The sequence below is a fragment of the Orycteropus afer genome, unplaced genomic scaffold (assembly GCF_000298275.1).
Source record: "Orycteropus afer afer isolate SDZICR_OR568_19922 unplaced genomic scaffold, OryAfe1.0 scaffold00083, whole genome shotgun sequence".
NCBI classification, from domain to species: domain Eukaryota; kingdom Metazoa; phylum Chordata; class Mammalia; order Tubulidentata; family Orycteropodidae; genus Orycteropus; species Orycteropus afer.
Genome location: NW_006921670.1, coordinates 4781233 through 4802613, shown reverse-complemented (window position 1 = coordinate 4802613; position 21381 = coordinate 4781233). Strand labels below are relative to the sequence as shown.

Sequence of the window (21381 nt, the reverse complement as noted above, 5' to 3'; positions counted from 1 at the left end):
GTGGGTTTGAACCGCCAGCCGTCTGGTTAGCAGTCAAGTGCCTTAGCCACTATGCTACCAGAGCTCCCATTTTTGAATTAGCAGGTGTATTAAATTGGAGATTCAAAAGTATGACTTGCCATTCAATCTAATGTTAAAAGTGGCAAATGGCAAATATAGTCTTATATTAGGTTATAAAAAGATACCTATTTAACCTTTAATGTTTTCCTCAGTTAGTTAACTTAAATGTGAAATTATGACCAAAAATGAGAAGACAAAAGAAATAGAGTTAAAAGAAAATCTGTTTTGAGAAACATGATGAGAGATGGTTCTATGGGTTGAAAGGACCTGAAACCTACATTTAATATCATTCTGTGCATTCAGTAATCAACAAATTTCCCAAGACAGACAAATGATGCAATCAACTGCAGACCAGGGCCAAGGCGAGGCCACAGCCAAGCAGTTATAAATTTGAGAGGCCTCCTTACTTGTCTAGCAGCGAAGTTTTGGGGGTTGAGCCCTGTGCCGATTGCTCCAAGGCTGACGTTGGGTAGTGTGGAACCAGAGGGAGACAGCTTGTAGCTGGGAGAAGGGGAGAAGGGAGAGCAGGGAGCCTCATCCCCAAGGCACCCATCTTGATTGGAGAAAGGCAAAGTCAGCTGAAAAGTAGCAGCAGTTAGCCAATCACAATGAGTGTTGGTTAGTGAAGCAACAGAATGCAAGAAGGGAAAAGAGAGAAACAGCAGAAATAACAAAGTTAAGATGGATTAGCAATAAACGAGGACAGAATTTGGGCTGATCATTATCATCACACTTCGCCCAACAGACACCATCTGTCACTCACTTTAATAGAGATTGTCACATCCCCTAAGTTACTAACACATTCTGTCCATTGCAGGAAAACAGAAACTGCTAGACAATTTATTTTTATGTCTAATACTGATGACTTAAACTATGTGGCTATGGGAATAGAAGCCAGGGCAATCTTCTAGTGAATAGGATGCTGTCTGGATCAGCATCTTAATGGTGTCAAAAACGTGCAAGTCTAACCATTTTTGCTTTAACTGCTTTCCCAAGACGAGGGACACTACACATTGGTATTCTGAATCAAGGAATAATCTCCTCCATTAGACATGTCAAAAATCAGAACCAGTACTTATCAACTACTTGTTTAAATCAGAGAGTTGAGAATTTGAAAAGCATACCACTGTAACTAAAAGCAGATCACTAGGAAAAGATAAGAAAAGAGGTCTCATAGACAAGCAAAGGAGAACGTTAAGGTCATCCACCTATTCCAAATCAGGAGGTGAGGCCTGAGAAGACATGGGGTATTTGCACAGAATCTCAAGCTTTAATCTGCAGCTGCACAAGAGTAGAAAAAGAACTCGGAGTGAACTGCTCTCCGAAACGTTACATATACATTTTGGGTGCACTTTCCCTGCTGTAAAGTCAGACCATTTTCCTCTGCAACTTGATGAACTTTTGGCAACCTTGCCTTCTTCACTACAGTCACATTCTAAGGGCAGATGGTTCCAGCTCTGCCTCATCACCTGATGACATCACCTGTTTGCATGTCACCACTTAAATCAGGTGATGTGTGTGTTTTGCTCATTAACTTAGTTCAGTAATTCTATGCTTCCTCCTGCAACCAGTTATCAAAACACAAATGGGAACCAAAGCGGTTCTTGTGAATTATTAACCATAAATAAAGGATTCAACTCACCTTCTCAAAATAAGGCCCACTATCTGTGGTTCCCATGTCTTTGGAATTAGGTGGACGGAACCCAGACCGATCCTTCCTCATTATATCATTAAAATCCCCGAGATTCACTGCTCGCTTGTCCACATCAAATTTTTTATCTGGAAGGCTCCCTGAAAACCACACAGAGAGTGAAAATCAATATCTCCTTCATGACCAAGAATGCCCTGAGCCCCTCTCCTCCGTGGGATGCTGGGCAGAAGCTTTTTCCACCCTCCAGGGGTGAGACAGTAAGAGCCCTCACTGGTGCAGGCAGCTGCTGTTTCTCCCTAGGACACATGTGGCCCCCTTCCCACCCCTTACAAACGTAGCTTGTCTCGCAGTTTGTCTTCCACGGAAGAACACTGGAAGAGAGCTTTTGGGCTAATCTGTCAAAGATCTGGCTATAACAATTTTATATCTATTATCAATGTGCTTATGAACTCCAATGTCCCGTGAGAGAATTGGTCTCTTTGCCATTTCAGCATCGGCTAAATGGTCAGCTGGGGTTGTGAACTACGTTTTAAAAATCCAAACCAAAGCCACTGCCATTGAGTTGGAATCACTGACTGTAGGACAGTGTAGAACTGTCCGTTAGGGTCTCCTAAGGGGAATCTTTATGGAAACAGACTGTCACATCTTCCTCCCACAGAACAACCTTTTGGTTAACAGCTGAGGTGGGAACTACAGTGCCATCAGGGCTCCCTTTTAAAACGTCGTTATTGGGAATAAAAAGGCGAAAGAGACACAGACTTTGCCATAAAATTTATAACTAAGAGACCCAGAAGACGATGTGTCCACTGCACAATGGAGCTTCCCAAATACCGCAACTTCCCTTTCCTTTCTCAGCTCTCTTGATCTGATATTGTAACAACTTACCAGGACCTGGACAAGCCTACTTGTCATTCTCATATTTAAAAAATATCTGGGATCAAAGACTGCCCGTTTTCCCAGCTGCCCAGAGCTGTTTTCCTTTCTTCCTTTTCTTCCATTCTTTTCACTAAGGTCCTCAGGGCAAACCAGAACGCCACTGTAAAATCCCCCCGGGCTGAGGGCTGAGAGTCTGTCGCTCAGGAAACACCCCATGAGTCAGGGCTGGCAGCCCAGGGCTGTGTCTGGCAGGGCCTCACACAGCATTTGAATTAGTTTCCAATATTTACAAATCAGGATCTCAATAGAGATTTGCATTTCTGGTCTCTTGAAAACATAGGAAGATCTGGTTTCCACTAAGAGTGGAGTGAGACCGGTTCCTGCCGGCGGCCCAGATGCTCCCCACTGCTCAGTGCCCTCCACGGTTTCATACCCGGCAGCCATCACTCACTGACGTGACTCTCCCCCCTCACAGCTGCATTTTCACCCTCTACCCTAGTGTCCAGCACAGTACCTTCCGGAGTTAAGCGTTCAACAAGCAACTCCCAAACTGCACCCACCCCAATGCAAACTGAGCAGTGGATCCCGACAGGATGTCCTTAACTGCAATACACTCCACTGCCATCAGTGGCGTGATACACACCTAGAGACAGATCCATTTTACTGCTGGGATTATCTTCTGTTTGACTCTGAAAAATAAACAGGTATGAGAGGGTTAAAGCCACACGTTTGACTCAGAAGAGTGTCACTACTCGCGCTGAGGGCCACATCTTCCTACTAGCGCTGTGCAAGGTGCTGTGAAATGAACCTTAAACTAAGCAAAATCTGTAACTGACTTGCTGTTGTTCTTTTTGTGATTTACGGAAACCCTATGTGCCCAGCGGAGGCCATTTCTCGGGGAGGCTGGGCGCCTCGCTGAGATTTTTCTCCAGGTCTGCTATTAAACATAAGGTACCTCTGTGCAAACTAGAAAGAGGCCCCCCTTCTGGGGCCCAGGTGGGAGACTGGTGAGTGAAGGCTGCATTTCTGTCCTTGCTCATCTCCCCTCTTACCCCATCGCACACACACCTTGGGCCAGGTGTGGAAGGAAGGTTGGGCAATCCTACTTCCGTAGTGATACTGCCTCGGAAACCCAAGGAGGGGTCGCTATGAGTCGGGGCCGACTCGACGGCAAACAACAACAACATGTGTTACAGAACAGAACTTAGCTCCACAGGGTTTTCCTGGCTGTAATCTTTAGTGAACTAGATCACCAGACCTGTTTCTTCCTTGGGGCCAGTGGGTGGGTTCAAATCACTAACCTCTTGGTTACTAGCCAAGTGTGAACTATGCCACTTTAATGACTTACTTTTAATGAAATGAGACTGCTTATTTTTTTATACAACTAGCTTTGGTTGCTTTTGTTGCCTGGATTTTTCTCTCTCTCTCGTTCTCTTTTTTGTTGATTTAAACTTTTTATTGTGATCTGAGGGAACGTTTGTTGTTTGGATGTTTAAAATTCAATTTTCACATACAATTAGCCTCAGTAAATCTATGGACAGAACAAAAGCTAAAAACAACGGCTTACAGAAATAAACCCCTGTCCTGAAGTTCTAGTCGGCTCAGGATCACATTCCACGAGTGGCAGCCAAATGATGACCATTTTTCTCGTGACTTGTCAAGTTGTCAAATCTTGAAACGTGCAGCTAAGTCAAGTCATTTGTCTTTTGGCAACCAGGGACAGGGTGTCCCCACAATGTTCCCAAGAGGTAAACTGAAAGTTCTACAGAATTCCCCATGCACTTAAGCCCAGACTAATTTTTTTAAGTTATTGAATCACTACTATCTTTAAAAAAGAAAGAAAAAAAAAAAATGCATATCCACACACAAACTGGTTGCGTGGTCAGGGGACAGGCAGCATAAGCATCAGTGTCTGAGTGGTACCTCCCCACCCTCCTAAGGAACAGGACACAAAACACCATCACCCTTAACCGTCAGGGGAATTTCTAAGGCAAGAGAAAAGATTAGAGTACAAATGCTGCTTAATCCAACAGAGGAAGAACACTGCTCAGCCAGCTTCCAATCTGTATTTCGTATTGTATGTGGCAGTGGTCTCAAAATTTGTACTCAACATAAAAGTTGGGATACATGACACTTATGAAAAAGGAAACTTACCAGCAATCCCATGTTTGAAAACTGTTTGGCAAGCGGGTTCATCCATGAGTCATTGCTTCCTCCTTTCAGTGAGCACTACAGAAGGAAACAGAGTCTCAGAACCCAGTGAGTTACTTCATCTCAGTCTCCTCGCTGCACTGTCTAAGGACTTACTAAAAACGCAGAACCAAAAGTTTACCGTCTGGAACCTGAACCACTCCTTTTTAAGTAGTTATTTTGTTGTTTTAGCTATTGGTTTAAATGCTTCATATGCCTTAATTTGATCTAAGTTTTCATCTTTATTTTATTCATCACATTCAATTAGAAGTAACTGGAAAAATACAACGTCAACTAGTATTTTTATTTTTTTAAAAATCTTTTTAAACAGAAGGAGTCAATACCTAATCTCTAAAATGCCACTCTTGCACGCCAGCGCTTTCCCCTTCAGCAGGCTGTTCCCTTTCAACCGAGGCTAGTTAGTATTAGGGAAGAGGGAAAGGACTAAGAGGCAGCACATGAACAGATACATGCACACACCCATGTTCATCGCAGCACAATTAACAGCAGCAAAGAAATGGAAACAACCTAAGTGCCCACCAACGGAGGAATGGATAACCAAACTGTGGTACAGACACACCATGGAATGCTACACAACCCTGAATAACGTAGAATCTGCAAAACACTGCATTACACGGATGAACTTAGAAGACATTATGCTGAGATAAAAAAGTCAATCACAGAAGGACAAAGGTTGTATTAGTCCACTATTGTAACAAGTCAAGGAAAGGTGTATACACAGAAGGAAACTTTCTTTTTTGGTTATCAGGGATAGGAGGGGAAGGGAGGAAAAATTTCTAGATAGGTTTTTTTGGAAAAATTTATACACACACACACACATATGGCAAGAGAAGAGAAAGAGAAAATAAAGATTAGTGATTACCACGGAGGGATAGGAGGGAGGGGAAAAAGGAAGCTTTTGTCTGGGGAGGCACTGAGTTGATGCTAATGATGGTGGAATACTCCGGAAAGGGTAGCAATAATGGTGGCACAACATGAAAAATGCCATCAACGTCCCCGATGTTAGAAGTTGTTATTCTGGCGAATGTCTTATTGCATATGTTTTAACCAGAATAAAAGTGAAAAATAAGAAAGGAAAAGGCAGAGTTTGATGACACTGCATGCTATCTGGAGAAGAGCCTGCTTAGACTGGTCACTGCTCTCTGTGTGGATGCAACGAGGAACTCAGTCATGTAGCACTCTAGTCTATTTATTTTATAGTTCAAGGACAGTGGTCTCCAACAGGAACGAGACTGTGAAAGACACATCTCAGCTTCGTGGGCAAAGTGAGGCTGAGGTGGCTGGGTGGTGGTTTTTGTCGGTAGGACAAGCTGGTCTCTCCCCTGAACAGGGCTCTGATGCTCAGCCCCACTCTCCCTTCCATGGAAAGGCAGGTGGAACTATGACAGGGAATGTGGAGGAAAGGGGATGCTGGGGCCTTGTGCCCTGTGCATGCTGGAGGTAAAACACTCTGTGCTGTGATGGCGTTTTACTGTTCATTAAAATGAGGAAGTACAGATCTGAAGTTCAGTAACAGGTTTTCAGATCAAAAGAGTGCTCACCATGAAAGGCCAGAATCACTGTGCATGGAGCGGAAGCACTGTCCCAATTACCGCAACTGACTGAATCCTGGCTGTTACCTGGGTGGGGTATTCAGTACTTTTCACTTGGTTGCTACCTTCAATCATCAGTATTTTGAACTTTCTTTTAATTTGGTCTCACTTCTAAATAACGCCCACCTCCCCCAAAAAAGCCAAAAGTAGACTAGGCAACATAAGGGTACAAAAAATTCTAAAGAAAAGTTTACTTAATAATTCCTTTTATGGCTAGTGGAAGGAGATAAAAGCACTTAAAAGAGAGGAAACTATAAATGACCGCTTAAACAAAAGGTCTCCGGTACTCTAAACTAAAGATGCAAACATCGGTTGTTGTTGAGTCAGCTGACTCACAGCATCCCCATGTGTCATAGCAGAACTGTGTCTCACAGGGTTTTCAGTGGCAAATTTTTCGGAAGTAGATCCTCAGGCCTTTCTTCCAAAGTACCTGTGGCTGGACTTGAACTTCTCAACTTTTGGTTAGCAGCAATGAGCTAACCACGTGCACCTACTAGAAACTCTCACATGAGGTCTTCAGAACAAAATTAATATCCTATAGGCACAGAGGATGAAGGCCCAATCCTCAACCCCCTGAAGGCGCACCGAGACGGCAGCTGGCATTTGAGTCCTGGGAGAACAGCAGCTATCAAAATAGAAGTATTCCCCTGGACAGCAGGCCCCCACATTGAAATTAAGTATATAGCAGCCCATGTCACATTTGTGAGCGCTGGTGGCGTAGTGCCTAAAGCACTTGACTGCTAACCAGAAGGTTGGCGGTTCAAACCTACCAGCCAATCCTCGGAAGGAAGGTTGGGCAATCTACTTCCGTAGTGATACTGCCTCAGAAACCCAAGGAGGGGTCGCTATGAGTTGGATCTGACTCAACGGCTGTGTGTTTGTTTTTTGTTTTGCGTATGTCACATTTACACCAATTTGTGGAATAAAAGGCTGGAATGAAAAGAAGTGCTTCGCCAAGAAGGTATTTCAAGGACTATTCTAGATTAAAAAGCAGAGTCCTCATCTAATTATGTAGACCAAAGGGAAGACTGAGTTGTTCTAAGATAGGGAAAGTGACAAGTTTACAATACAACACAATACGGTATGGGACTCAGAAAAACCATCTAGTTCCTGCAGCTGGACTACACATGTGGACTTCACTTTGTTGGGAGAATGGTTCTGGGTCTTGAGAATTTCCTGAATAAGAAAAAAAAAAATCCACTTATGCTGATCACCACTAGAGAAACTAGTATCTTACTTTGGTTTCTGTTTTACACATTCATGGGGATTTACTATAAGAACTTTTTTGGGCTTTTGAATGAAAAAGCACAAAGCATTTATACAGTGTGTCTTGACAGGTCCCAATGGAAGACTATAATGTGCAGTAGTAGTTATCTGTTCTGAAGAAATCATCTCTCCCTCCTTAGACCTCCTCAAAGACTGCAGCTAGTCCCCTCCCCCCCACGGAGACACTCTGTAAGCACACTACCTTCATTTGTTTCTTCCCTCCTTGTCCCCAGCTTGCTGAGTTGTGGGAGGAAGCACTTCCCTGAGAGCCGGCGGTGTTCCAGACTCCTCCATCCTCTTCCTCTTCCCAGCTGGGATGGCGAGTTCCTGTCACTGGCCCGTCACTCTCCCCCCAGCCGTCTTGCATAGATTTGGAATCTTTAAGGAAAGAAAGAATCAGTTGTATACGGTAGCTGTATTTAACAAAAAACACAGTAATAATCCCTTCCAGGTGCAGTGTTTTAGTATTTTGATTGTTTTATCTACTTCATCTACATGGCAGGGCAGGTATTATTATCATATCTTAGAGCACGAAACTGAAATTCAGAAGGATCTGATGACAAGGGTACATATGTTGACCATAAAAATCAGATGTCCTGACTTCTGGTTCGATGCTTTTTCTCCTATGTCAAGTTGATAGGACTTCCAAAATTGAGACAAACTTGGCAAAACTTGTAAGTAATTTCATGTATCATAATTACAACACATCTGTTTCTCTTAATAAACATGGTTTACCACAGTGCTAGCTTTTACCCTCCCTAAACTACATCGTGTTCTTGACACACAACGGACAATACAAATATGAGGTATGATTAAGGACAATTGTCTACACTGTCTGGGATGAAGTGGAGAAGAAAAAAACATGAAAAAGGGAATAAAGAAAACTTTATAAGATGATATAAAAATTATGGTGAATGAAATTTATTTATTGCCATGGAAACTTTAAGCTTGGAGTATCTGTATACTTAAAATATATTATATACCAAAGAGATCCCAGGAAAGACAATGCGTAAGCAATGGTTTTTTGAAAGACGAGAGGAGGAAACGTGGAGGACAAAGAGAGGGAAGGGAGAAGGGGGAACAAGGAGAAAGCCGAGAAGCGGGCTCTGGTGGTCAAAGCAGCAGCAGAGAGTATTCAGGCTAATCTACCAACGTTCCCTCCTAAACAGTCTTTAATTTGAAGACTGGATTCAATTCCTAATTTATCTCCAAAAATATTGCATCTGGTGGTAATGGTGCTGTATAAAATCATTACCAACTTGCCTGGATGTGTCCATCTACACTTTCACTTTACCAAGAGAGGATGGTTATGGAAAGGACAGCCATTTAATTGAATAATAAAAAAAAATATTTTTTTTTCTTTTTGTTTTAAGTGGAAGCTTCCATAGCAAACCAGCTTTCCAGTCAACAGGTCACCCACAAATTGCTCCATAACACTGACTCTAAGATCCTTAATGTGTTAGCACTCTCCCTACTTTGTTCCTTGGGTCCCCCTTTCTGTTCATGGGGTTTCTTTGTCTTCTCATCTTTGTTTGTGGGCAAATGTCGCCCTTTTGGTCTCATACAACTGATTCTTCTAAGGAGCACCTTCTTCACAGGTTCACTGTTTCCTTATAGTCCTATTATATGGCTGAAAGGTGGCCTCAGGAGTGTCTTCAGTTTCAAGTTACAAGGTTGTCTCAGAGCAACGGTCTTGGGGGTTTCTCTAGTCTCTTTAAGACCAGTAAGTCTGGTCTTTTATTTTATTGTTTTCTTTCTCTAAATTTGGTTCTACATTTTTTTTACTCATTTCTAACCAGGACTTTCTATTGTTGTCTTGGTCAGAGTGTCAGTAGTAGTAGTAGCTGGGCACCATCTAGTTCTTCTCATGTCAGATTAGAGGAGGCTACTGTTCATGTGGCCATTAGTCCTCTGCACTAACTGCTTCCTTACAGCTTCATTTCTCTTTGCCCCAGGAGGGAAAAGACCAAAAGACCAATAGTTGTTACTCACACAGCTGTTGGCAAGCTTTTAAGACCCCAGATGCTGCTCACCAGACTAGGATGCAGAACATTTATCTTTATGAACTGTGTTTTGCCAACTGACCTAGATGCTCCCCAGGCTAAGCCATTTAATCTAGATAGCTTCCTATTAAGAGTCTTGAGCCAAAAGGTGGCTCCTCTAGCCTTTTGCTCGTATGTCTGCTACCACTCTCTAGGACCAGGCTGTTGACAGTCACACACTCCCATCAAGTGGTACAAAAAGTACAGGACAACTGGTTTCTTCTAACTGTGGCATCTCACACACGCCCTCCCCCCACCAGCAAGGCCGAAGTAAATGTGGGGGCCCTTCCATGGGATTCATCTTTGTCACATGAAGGGGCTTTCCAGATGGGCAACAAGAGGCGGGGCTGGGATGCTGTTCTCTCTGCCGCTGCACCTGCGTCAATAACCTCTGCAGAGGGAATGATATTTCACATGACTGATTTATGTTATATTATGGAGAGGGTTTATGCCATCCCACTGGCAAGTAATGTTGTTGTTGTTGTTATGTGCCGTCGAGTTGGACCTGATCATAGCGACCCGTCCTTGGGTTTCCGAGGCGGTATCACTATGGAAGTAGATTGCCCAATCTTCCTTTCGAGGAGTGGCTGGTGGGTTTGAACCGCCAGCCTTCTGGTTAGCAGTCAAGTGCCTTAGGCACTATGCTACCAGAGTAATAAGAATAAAAAAAAAATAATAATGTATGCAGCCCCTCATAAAAATGAAGGCAGCCAGGGAACCCTTCTTTTGAGAAAGGAGAGAACCATGAATAAATGTTTTATTATAGAAAAGATAAAAACAAGAGCTCTGATCTTTAATCATAGGACCTGTCACATCAAATCGAAGACATCTACAGATGAGAGAAGGCCACAGGTTAACTATCAGCATCCACTCTAGGCTGTGATGCTCCAGCCCCTCCTGCACATTTACACGTTCACTGCACCCACAGAAAGGACACGGACTGTAACTACAGAAGATCCTGGAGAGAAGTGCTTTTTAGAATCTGGAGAAATAGGTTTTCTGATGGAACAAAGATGACTCTGAGGTTGGGAAGATGCATGAAAGTCCTGAAGGTACAGTTCAAGTATCTCTTTGTGCCAAGGGGTCTGGCTAATGTCTTCCAACAGCATTCTGGATCTAGCGCAAGTCTACGAGATGATATTTCTCACGATAAAACAACCGATCTTATGATGAAAACAAAATATTTACAGAGCTATTTCTGGGAAGTGGAGGAGATCTGTAATTTTAAAAATGTAGTCTGTCAAGTTACCTAGGCTTAAGCGTGAATTTCTGTAATACAGAGAAGCTCATATTCCCTCATGCAGCACTAAGAGTCCTGAGTATTATATACTAAATTTCCCAATGGAATTTTTATTCTTGGTCAAATTTTAACCATTCAGTATCAGTGCATCATTGACTCAAAAAATAATTCCTTAAATCTGCTATATGGCAGAAAACAGACACTGGGAAATTTTTGAGAAAGCTACAAGCAAGCGCGAACGGGCGCTGGCGGTGGCATTTTTCCATTTAGCAACATCCAGTGAGGCGTTCCACAGCATCACTCTACAGAGCTGTGCAATGACTGAGTGCATGTTACCAGCTGGGTCACATACTGCTCAGATTTTCAGTGATTAGAAAAAGCATGACAAACTTCCCTTATATAATTCACAAGAAGAAATCCTTCTCGGGTTCAAGAAGCCCTATACATTCCTATGTGAGTGGACATATGAGAAGAGAGACAAGGGGAAAGGAGGGAACAGAAGGATGAAGTAAGTGGGCAGTGAAGACCAAGTTCTACATTAAAAGCCAGGGGACTCTTATTTTAAATTACACTATCCGAGGAGTAAAAAGGCAAAACAGATGTGGCAGAGCACAATGAAGTTCACTGGGCTAAATAAAGCAGCGCAGCCTCAAAATCTCAACTCCAGCCGGATCCTACACCTAATTTCAAAGGAAATCAACAGGACTGTAAGTATTTTAACATACCCCAACTCAAGCCACTTAACACCATTTGCTAACAACCATTTATTTAACATTCAAGGTCCTGAATCTCACTGGAACAAGTTTAAACGCTAACAGCCCTAACCACAACCTCGGAAGCACTAATTAAGCGAGAAGCCCTGGAAAGGAGAAACGCCGCATACTCACTAGGTTTCATGGCATTTGGAGCACTGGCGGGTGCACTCCCCCAGCCCGTGGCCGCTGCTCCTGCATCATCCATTTCGCCCCACCCAGGACTGCTCTCATTGGGCTCACCCCAAGCTGCAGTACCATTATCTGGAGCAGGTGGTGTGCTTTTGCTCCAGACTATAAAGAAAAGAAACGTGTCTCTAAGAACGATTTGTTCAACAAACACCGTAACATCCGGCGGGAATGTCGGAGGGAACCCCAAACCAAACCGAACCCACTGCCATCGAGTCGATTCCGACTCATAGCGACCCCCAGAGGGTTTCCAAGGCTATAAATCTTTACTGTACATCTTTACCAAAACAGGCTGCCTCATCTTTCTTCCACGGAGCTTCTGGTGGTTCAAACGGCTGACCTTTCGGTTAGCAGCCAAATGCCTTACCACACAGCTACTAGAGCTCCTTGAAGTGGGGGACAGGCACTCCTACACTCTGTCTGTAGAAACAGAAACTGGCTCAACCTTCATGGAGGACATCTGGCAATGTCACTTAAAAAAAAAAACAAAAAACCTGATGCACATAACTTTTGCCCTAGTAAAATTCCAATGCCAAGAAATTATACCATAGACATACCAGGAAAATGAGATGAGATGACATGACAACAAAGCTGACTGCATCACTCTTAAAAAGAAAGCTATCTCCATGTCTGTCTGATGGGGACTAGTTAGATTATGGGTCATTCCATAAAATGAACAGTACAAATGATGTAATTAAAAGAAAGAATTGTATGTGTCGACCTAGAAAGCATACATATATAGTGAAAAAAGCAAGGAGAGAAGTGTATCCACAGTACCATCCCTTCTACGTAAACATTTAAAAGGACAGATATAAAATATTTACAAGTATGAACGCAATTTTTGAATGAAACACAAACCTCTAAGAGATTACCCGTGGGAGCAAAGTCTAGGGCTGAGATTACTCTATTACTTTTTGTTTTTCTGTACCATTTGAAGGTTTTTATATATGTACATTATTTTTTAAACATATCTGAGCAGGTTATAGTCTCGCTAGGGGATTAAAATAGGCAGTTTTCATTTCCTTCATTCTTTTCAAAATTTTTTAAAAAGTAGTAGTTACAAATAATCATTTATGAAGTGATCATAATTGGATTCACTGAACACCAGACCTAGACACAGGCTTATTTTGGGAAGTAGACAGACTGATTATTAATATTTTAATTAATTTTAATAATAATAATAAAGGCTTAAAATGTAAAAATATCTTTGATTTGTTGAACTATGTTTTATAAAGACGTTCAAGCTGACAGTGGTAAACTAATTAACAACGATGTATGAAATCACCAGCATACTTTTAATTTACCAAGTCTGATGTTTCTTATTCAAATAGAGAGCAAAGAAAAATTTTACACATGAGCAAATATACAACTTGCAGTGTCAAAGATCCTGTCTTCTGACAACCTTCTTTTAAGACTTCAGCAATTCTGGGTACCTGATTGCCATCAGATTACAATCCCTTACACACAGTATTCCACTTCCAGATACAGTCACTGAAAATGCTCTGAACGTGACTGGAACCTCCCAGATGCCGCTTTGTTGCGGAATTCTGACGGCCTCTGCAGGAAGGACCACCAGATGCCGTGGAGCCAAGTCGGCACTGGCTCACGGAGCCCCACGTGTGCTGGAACACAGCTGCACTCCACAGGGTTTTCAAAAGCCGGTTTTTCAGAAGCAGATTGCCAGGCCTTTCTTCCAAGAGGCCTCTGGGCAGACTCAAACCTCCAATCTTTCAGCTAACAGCATAGAGTGTTAACAACACCCTACCCTGGGGCACACAACACAGTAGATTCCCTTCTGCTGGGTAAACACAGAGAATCTGTCCACAGGTTGAGCCACAAAATGGAAATCAGGCTCACTCTAACTCCTATTTCGCTTCTTTAAAATCCAGAGCACAGTTTGTTTAGCAAGATGTGTAATACTTCTGGACTCTGCAGACCAGTACAATTTCAAAAACTAATTTCTGGGGACTAACAAAGGGATGCTCTCTTTTCCTTTTGCCAAGAAAGAGCATTAAAAAGTACTCTCAACATCTGCTCTCACTATCATCTTGCCAAAGAAAGGCTCCTTGGCCACAAAAATGTCAGAAGAGTCTCTGAATGAAGCTGGTCGAGTAAGCGCAGCTTAATATCAAACTTAATATAATTTTTTTTTTTTTTTTTTTAAATCAGAATTTCTGAGAAAAAGCCACTGCTTACCTGATGCTGATTTTCCGGTCATCGGGGTGGGCAGGTTTGGTTCTCGAGGTGCTGGGCCCCCTTGGGAATTCTTATCCCATAGATTCACATTCTTGTAGTTGTAACTATTAGGGTCTCCCCACGCTGAAGTGCCATCATCGATGTCCATTTTCCGACTAATTGACTGTGGGGATGGCTCTTCCCAACCGCTGGGCTCCTCGTCCTTGGGGGTTGCTGGCTGTGGCCCGCTGCTCCAGTTGGAACTGGAAGGTCGTCCGTTGCCTGGAGGTGGTGGGGGTGGGCCTCCCCATGACCCAGAAGCCTCTGGTTGTGGTGGCGGTGGCTGCTGCGGCGGCGGCTGCTGTTGGTGCTGCTTAGTCCAGGAGCCGGGCTGCCGGCCTGCCTCGTTCCATGCTGGAGGCCTTCTGCAGTCCTCCCACCCACCCTTGGAAGCTATGCTCGTATTCCCCCCATTGCCCCAAGTTCCAATTTCATTCTGCCCCCCTTCGCCCCACCCAGACACAGGTTTACTTGCAGAACTTTCCCAGTTGCTGTTTTTCGCTTGATCAACTTCCTCTCCCCAACCATTCTTCCCAGAAGTCCATCCTTGGTTGGGTTGGCGTCCACCTCCCCACCCTTGATCCTTGCTGGAATTCTCATTCCAAGAGGAAGATGTCTTTTCATCTGGTCGTCCTCCTCCCCAGCTGGAAGAGTTGTTGTTCTTATAGTCATTCCAGCCACCTGTGTTCTTAGGGTCTTTCCACTCTGTAGAGGCTGAGAGCTCCCCCCACCCAGACTTCATTTGATTGCTTTGGCTGGGTGCATCTCCCCAGCCCCCTGAGTTCTTGGTCTGTGTGGCAGCGCTCTCCCACCCCTCCGTTCCTTTGTCAGCTTTCCCCTCAGGCCTTGGCACCTCTTCAATATCCCACACTGTGTCCTGCTTAATTTGAGTTTGGCCCCAGCCAGTGTTTGAAAGCACCCTGGGGTCCAAATCAGTTCGGCTCAAAAGAGTCTGCAAGACAGCCTGACAATCAGGGTGTGTGGGCCTGTATGACCGACGGCCAGAATTATGACTGTCACTACTTCCTGCTTTGTGGTTGCTTCCAGTGCTTTGACCTCCAACTTCACTTCCTGTGGAGCTGGAAGATCTTCCCCAACAGGGAGCCTGGGCATTGCCTTGGTTTTCAGGGAGGGGGTGGCCCTTTTGATTGTCCCATGCTCCAGTGCTAGAATTTGGTTGGTTTGGACCACTCCATTCTCCAATTTTCAACTCATCAGACCCAGTCGGCTGTTTCCATTCTCCCTGAGAGACCCCAGATGTCATTTTGTTCCCTTCACCCCATTTGTTGTCATTAGAGTCCTGAGGGCCAAAGTTCCAGGACCCACCCGTAGACCTGTTATTATTGTCCCAAGAGTCATTTTTTGACCCAGTTGATTTCTGAACAGAAGCTCCTTTCCAGGAGTCCTCTCTATCCTTTCCATTGTTCCCATTGTTTCCAGAATTGCTTTGTCCAGAGACTGTGTCAGTTCCAGAAGGCCCCCTAGCTGCACCCCAAGATCCCACACTCCCAGTCTTTCGATCTCCAGTGCTTTGTGAAGGGGCATCAGTGCTCCTGGAGGCGTTCCCCAAGCCCATTCCAAAGGGCACTCCCTTATTCTCCATGGGGTTTGGTGAACTTAAGTTCAAGGAGTTAGTGTTTCCACTTTTTGGTCCATCAGTGTTATGAATTTGAGCCTGCTCTCTGCCAGAGACAACAAAATTAACACCCGCATTTTCCATCTTTGACTGCTGTTCCCTGGATGCCTGACCTACTGTGCTAACCTGGGCACTGGAATTACTATTATCCGTTTCCAATGCCCCTTTCCTAGAATTTCCTTCTTGGACCAGCGCTGGCCAGGCAGATGGGTTGCTATTTGGGTTAAAGTTGCTGAAGCCAGAGCCAGGTCCGATTCTATCCTGACCACTCACATTCCTCCAATTTCCTAGTCCATTGTTGCTCTCTGTGGTAGAGTTGGAAGATTGAACAGATTTAGCCTTAGGGTCAGACTTCCAGACCCCAAGAGTACATTCGTTCCCAGAACTTGCAGACTGGCACTGGCTCCCTTTTCCCTTGTTACTAGTGGTGCTTCCTGGCAGAGTGCTCTTCTCAGAGCCAGGGTTCGAGGCACTGTTGTTATCGGTGGTGTTTTCGGAAGAAGACTCAGTGTCTTTGCTGGCAATACAAGGCCACTCTTCCATGTCAGACCCGTCTACAATCACCTTGTCCCAGATGTGAATTGGGTTGGGGGAGGTGCCGTTGTTGGAGGAGGCTCCCGGGCCCCAAGTGGAATTTGCATAATTTGAAGCAGCAGCACCTCCAAGGGTTGAATCTGGAAAAGAGATCATTTCATAAACCACAGCTACACACAGATGACCCACGGACACCTCAAACTCAAACTGCCCCTACGCATGGGTGAGCCAGGGGCACTTAAACTCAAACTGCCCCTACGCATGGATGAGCCAGGGGCACTCAAACTGCCCCTACACATCGATGACCCACGGACACCTCAAGCTCAAACTGCCCCTAAGAGAGTCTATCACATCTCCCCACAAACTAGCTTCTCTACCTCACTGCCTGTCTTGGTTAGCTGGATCAGAACTCCTCTCTTTCATTACATATAGTTGTTATATTTTGCTAACTCCACAACATCTCTTCAACCTATTTCCTGGTCATTTCAACAGACAGAGAAGGAACTTCTCTTTTTTTTTTCTTTCTTTCTTTTTTTTTTAAATTTTTATTGTGATTTAGGTGAAAGTTTACAGAGCAAATTTACTTTTCATACAGCAGCTTACATATACTTTCTCATGACACTGACTACAATTTCCCACAATGTAACAGCTCTCTGCCCACTTTCTTCCCATAGTTACCTCTTCCCTGTGAAAGGACCTTCTCTTATCTCAAGACAATTGCAGTGACACCCTAAATTGAAATTTGCTCTCTATCTCTGATCTATTTTAAACACTTGGGATTGGAGCAATTTTTCTAAAGCATTGCTTCTGATTATATAACTGCCGTGCAAAGCTTTCAACAGTTCCTCAGTACACAAGAATCAAGTTAATCTTCTTGGCCTGGTATTTGATCAAGATGCTCCAAGATCTGGAACCAACCAAGGTTTCCAGTCTTTATTTTCCACTACTTTCTATGAAGATGTCTACATCCAATGCCAACGTGTGCCTTCTCACCTTGGCATCATTCCACACTGGCACTTACTGTTTTTTTTTTTTTCCTTTTGAATTCACACATTGAAACTTTACTCATCTTTCTGGATCTAATTCAAGTGTCAGTTCTTCTATGAAGTTTTTTTTGGGCTTATCACCTGAAAATAACCTTTCCTTGTCTGGAATCAGCTTGCTCAGAGGCATAGTTACTGTGTTTTCGTCCCCCCCAGCCCCACCTCCAAGGCCAGCACCTCACAGGCTGAGCCCACAGCTCACTGAAGTTTCAGTTCCACACAGTGGCCAGTGTAATGCTGCTCAACACCTGGTGAGTAATGAGCACCAATGAGCTAGGTGCTGGGGGCAAACAAGCATGATTTGAACTGTTCACGTCCTGAAGGGACTTAATCTGGTCAAGCTCGGATTAAGAGCTCAGCACGTTTACCATATACAGTGGTGCTGGTATGTCTGACATGTTTTTAGTAGAAAAAACTCTAAATTTACTTTAGCTCCTTTAAGCAGTTTCAAATCAACATGAAGTTGTAAAAAAAATATTATATAGAGACATATAAAAAAGAGAGCACAAAACTCTAAACCCTTGATTTAGGGGCCTCCTTGGTTTTAATTATGTAACAGGAGACTCTGACTCACACTGGACTGAGGTCTCCTGCAAGGTCTGGCTCTACTCAGCTGAAGAAACGCGTGATGCGGTCACCCCCTCAAACACCTCCTTTCACAAACGGTTATAAGGGCTCAGGAGGGAGGGCCAGGAGGCCATTCCCTGCTGCTTTGGGCCTGGCCGACAGCCTCCACAGGGAAGCCTCTCTGACAGGGCTCATCTCTGCATGACTCCTTTGTCACCATCCTTACTCTCCACAAGACGAGGGGGTGGCAAGTGTTTTCCAGGCAATTGTACATTCAAACCCAGGACCAGAATAAAGAATCCTGCTTGTGACAATCACCAACCCACTGTCCTGGTCAACTTGTGACAGTGTTCAAGCTCTGAATTTTAACACGGCTCAAAAACCACTCTATGAGGAAGCTGAAATCTGTCAGTAAGTTAATAAAATAAAGGTATTTGGAAATTCTTTGCTGATTTAATATACATCAATTAAAAACTATCAAAACTTTTAGTAAAAACTCTCAGCTAAAGATCCCTTATTTCTATATACAGTTTTTACCTTGATAAAATAAAGGTCATAATCCAGTGTCCCCTAAAGAAATACTGATTTGAAAAATCTAGTTAACAGACTACAATGGAAAAAAAAAAAAAAATGTATGTGTATATATATATATATGTAATATACACATATATACATATATATATATAAAATACACACACACACACATATATTTAAAAAAAAACAAACAAACAAAAACTCACTGCCGTCAAGTCGGATCTGACTCACAGCGACCCCTCCTTGGGTTTCAGAGGTGGTATCTCTACAGAAGTAGATTGTCCAATCCCCCTTCCGAGGAACGGCTGGTGGGTTTGAACCGCCAGCCTTCTGGTTAGCAGTTAAATGCCTTAGGCACTACACCACCAGAGCGCCTATATATATATTTATATTCTCATAATAGACTAACATTTGGCATTATCCCAGGATTCTATTACGTTATTATCTAAGAGCCCATTCTTACAGTATAGACTCCTAGCATTCTAGGAACATGAACACAGGCCTCTGAAGACCCAGAACAAGTCTCCGTGCGAGCACCACTTACAGCCAGACCCTGAGCACACCCTTGTAGTAAAGGTTGGAACCATGGAGGCGTGAAGTGGAAATACTTATTTGAGAAGAAAGGACCCTCAACAGTGATGAGAAACAGCCTCTCTGCATCAGCCTGCCCTGCCAAAGCACACACTTACAGGACTGTAAGACCCTGTCCGTTTCTGCAGAGAAAGGCCTACATACAGTTCCTACTACGATCCTCGCTCTGCTTTTGAATAGTCCCAGCGTGGTGTATCATGAACCAGTCTGTGTGCGCACACCAGAGTGAAGTGAGAACTCCAACCCCTGCTGGCTCGGGGCAGTGAGCCCGCTCTGGCGACACCGATGCCTTACCTGGCGCAGTCCCACTCTCACTCTGCAGCAGCGTCCCTGTCACTTGTGCGTTGTGTGGGTTTGCTCCAGGTGCTGTGGAGGGAGGAGGCCCTGCCCCGCCCCCGAGGAGCATGCAGGATGGAGGAGGAGGCTGCCCACGTTTTAGTAACACTTTGTGGTCCTGCTGGCAACGGAATCGCGGCGGCACCTCCCGAGGCATGTAGCGGGCGGCGCTTGGCGGTTGTCCGTTCGGCACTGCCACCCTTTTGGCATTGTTGCCACCATTGACTGGTGGCGATGGAGAGCTGCCAATTGGGCTGGCGGCCGTTGGTTGGCTTAAACTTGGTTTCGTCACTTCGGGCACTGAAAGACAGAGGTTGGGAAACATGCCTTTGAAATCAAATATATTTTTCTAAAGAATATTTTTAAGAAAGCGTGCATGAAACCAATCCTAATACGACAACTGTTCTCTTCTCACTCTACTGTATGGTCTTTCCAAATGCACCGCAGCATCTTCCGCTTACTGAAGGTAGGGTAAAGGTAGGGAGTGATGCAGACAAGCATTCAAAGACAGCACTACCACGGAATTCAGTCCCGTGATCAAGGGGCAGAGAGGAGCAATCACCAGCCACTCTCCTAGATCAGTAGTGGGACCCTTGCAGGCCTGTATGTGGGCCCCAGACAAAGTCCTAGGTCAGGGATTCCAGGCTCTCAGCCCAAGGGAGCCTTCCCTTCATCCACACTTGTCAAGTCCTACCTTTGAGAAACTTCTCCCGAAATCCCTAGATTAGGTGGGCTATGGGCTAAGTACCCCTCATTTCTGCCCTTGGAACATCGTCGCTGTCCATTCTCTACCACTGAATTTACCACAGTATATGGAAGTCTCCGGTTCCAGGCCCCTCTCCCTCACCGGACCACAAGCCCATCTTTCACCTTTTTTGTGCTGAGGGCCTGGCACAGAGTAGACCCCTACAGGAACCTCAGGTCCAGAGTATTCTAGAACTCAACTTTATTTTGGTTTGTAGAAACCAAACCACCTGAAACAGCCACCTGAACTCAAAAGACTGGGTCAGCCCTCAATGTAATTATTAGGGATATTATAAATCTTTTTGGTTGTGTCAAAAACAATTTTTTAAGTGTACATTGTGTACTTTTCTTTTTAAATCAACTCTGTATTTTAAAAAACAAATAGATACTTTAAATAATTTTTAATCTTAATTTTTAAAAAGACAAATAGGAAGCATGGAAATGTGAAGACCTACTGTGCAGGACCTCTGGGCTTCCCTTCTCAGCTCTACAGAGAATGCCGCCCCATCCTCCCAAAAGACTGCCACCCTCCCAGAAAAACCTAGCTGGCAAACAGACGCTGGCAGTATTACAGAACCATCACTGAGCTTGACAATCCAGATGAATCTGAGGCCACCACCCCTGCCACCCAGAAGAAAGGGAGGGCCAGCTCTAGAGGCAGGGCTGCTTTAGACTGTCAACATGATGGTAGGCCAACATGGCATTTGTTTTAGTCCCTTTACGAGGAGAGAGACACAGCATCAGAAATCAGGAGGTCCAATCTATACCACCATGGACACTGGCTAAAACAGGAGAAAAGAGCAGGTCCCCAGAGTAACTTCAAGGCAACCCCTGGTTCTAACCCAAGCTAACCAGGAGGCAGTGCTGGGCCTTCCAGTAAGGAAAGAAATTCAGAGGTTCTACAACCTATGAAGCAGAATAAGTGTGTGATTAAGAAAACAAATTAGTAGTTGTCTAATTACAGGTTGCTCCTATAATACCTTTTGCATGACCTCTAATACCTGATGGATACATAGCTGGTGAACGAATGCAGAAAGATTCATCATTTAATGATTTGTTCTCTATCTAGGAGTGGAGAATGCCATAGCACATATAAGGGTGGTCCCAATCCCCTTTCCTCTTATGATGCAAATAAATGAGAAGCCCCAAGTGGTTTTTAGGATGGAAACAGCTATGCTTCTGTGAGGCTGTCCCTTGAGAAAAGGCCTAGAATCTCCACTTTATGTTAACCAAGTCTGCTAAATACTTTAACTTACTCCCCTAAAAAGGAGCTCTGGTAGCG

At 44.1% G+C, this 21381-nt stretch overlaps 1 protein-coding gene across 1 annotated transcript in view; it reads right to left on the bottom strand.

The window, feature by feature from the left end:
* The window catches only part of TNRC6B (trinucleotide repeat containing adaptor 6B), a 171503-nt gene that overhangs the window by 41448 nt on the left and 108674 nt on the right, over positions 1-21381 (bottom strand). Inside the window, exons 5-10 of the mRNA XM_042781065.1 lie at positions 19314-19655; positions 11826-11984; positions 7859-8034; positions 4742-4816; positions 3231-3276; positions 1703-1851 (exon numbers count right to left, since the gene is read on the bottom strand). Of these exons, the coding sequence (XP_042636999.1) occupies positions 1703-1851; positions 3231-3276; positions 4742-4816; positions 7859-8034; positions 11826-11984; positions 19314-19655 (947 nt within the window). The remainder of the gene's footprint in view (positions 1-1702; positions 1852-3230; positions 3277-4741; positions 4817-7858; positions 8035-11825; positions 11985-19313; positions 19656-21381) is intronic.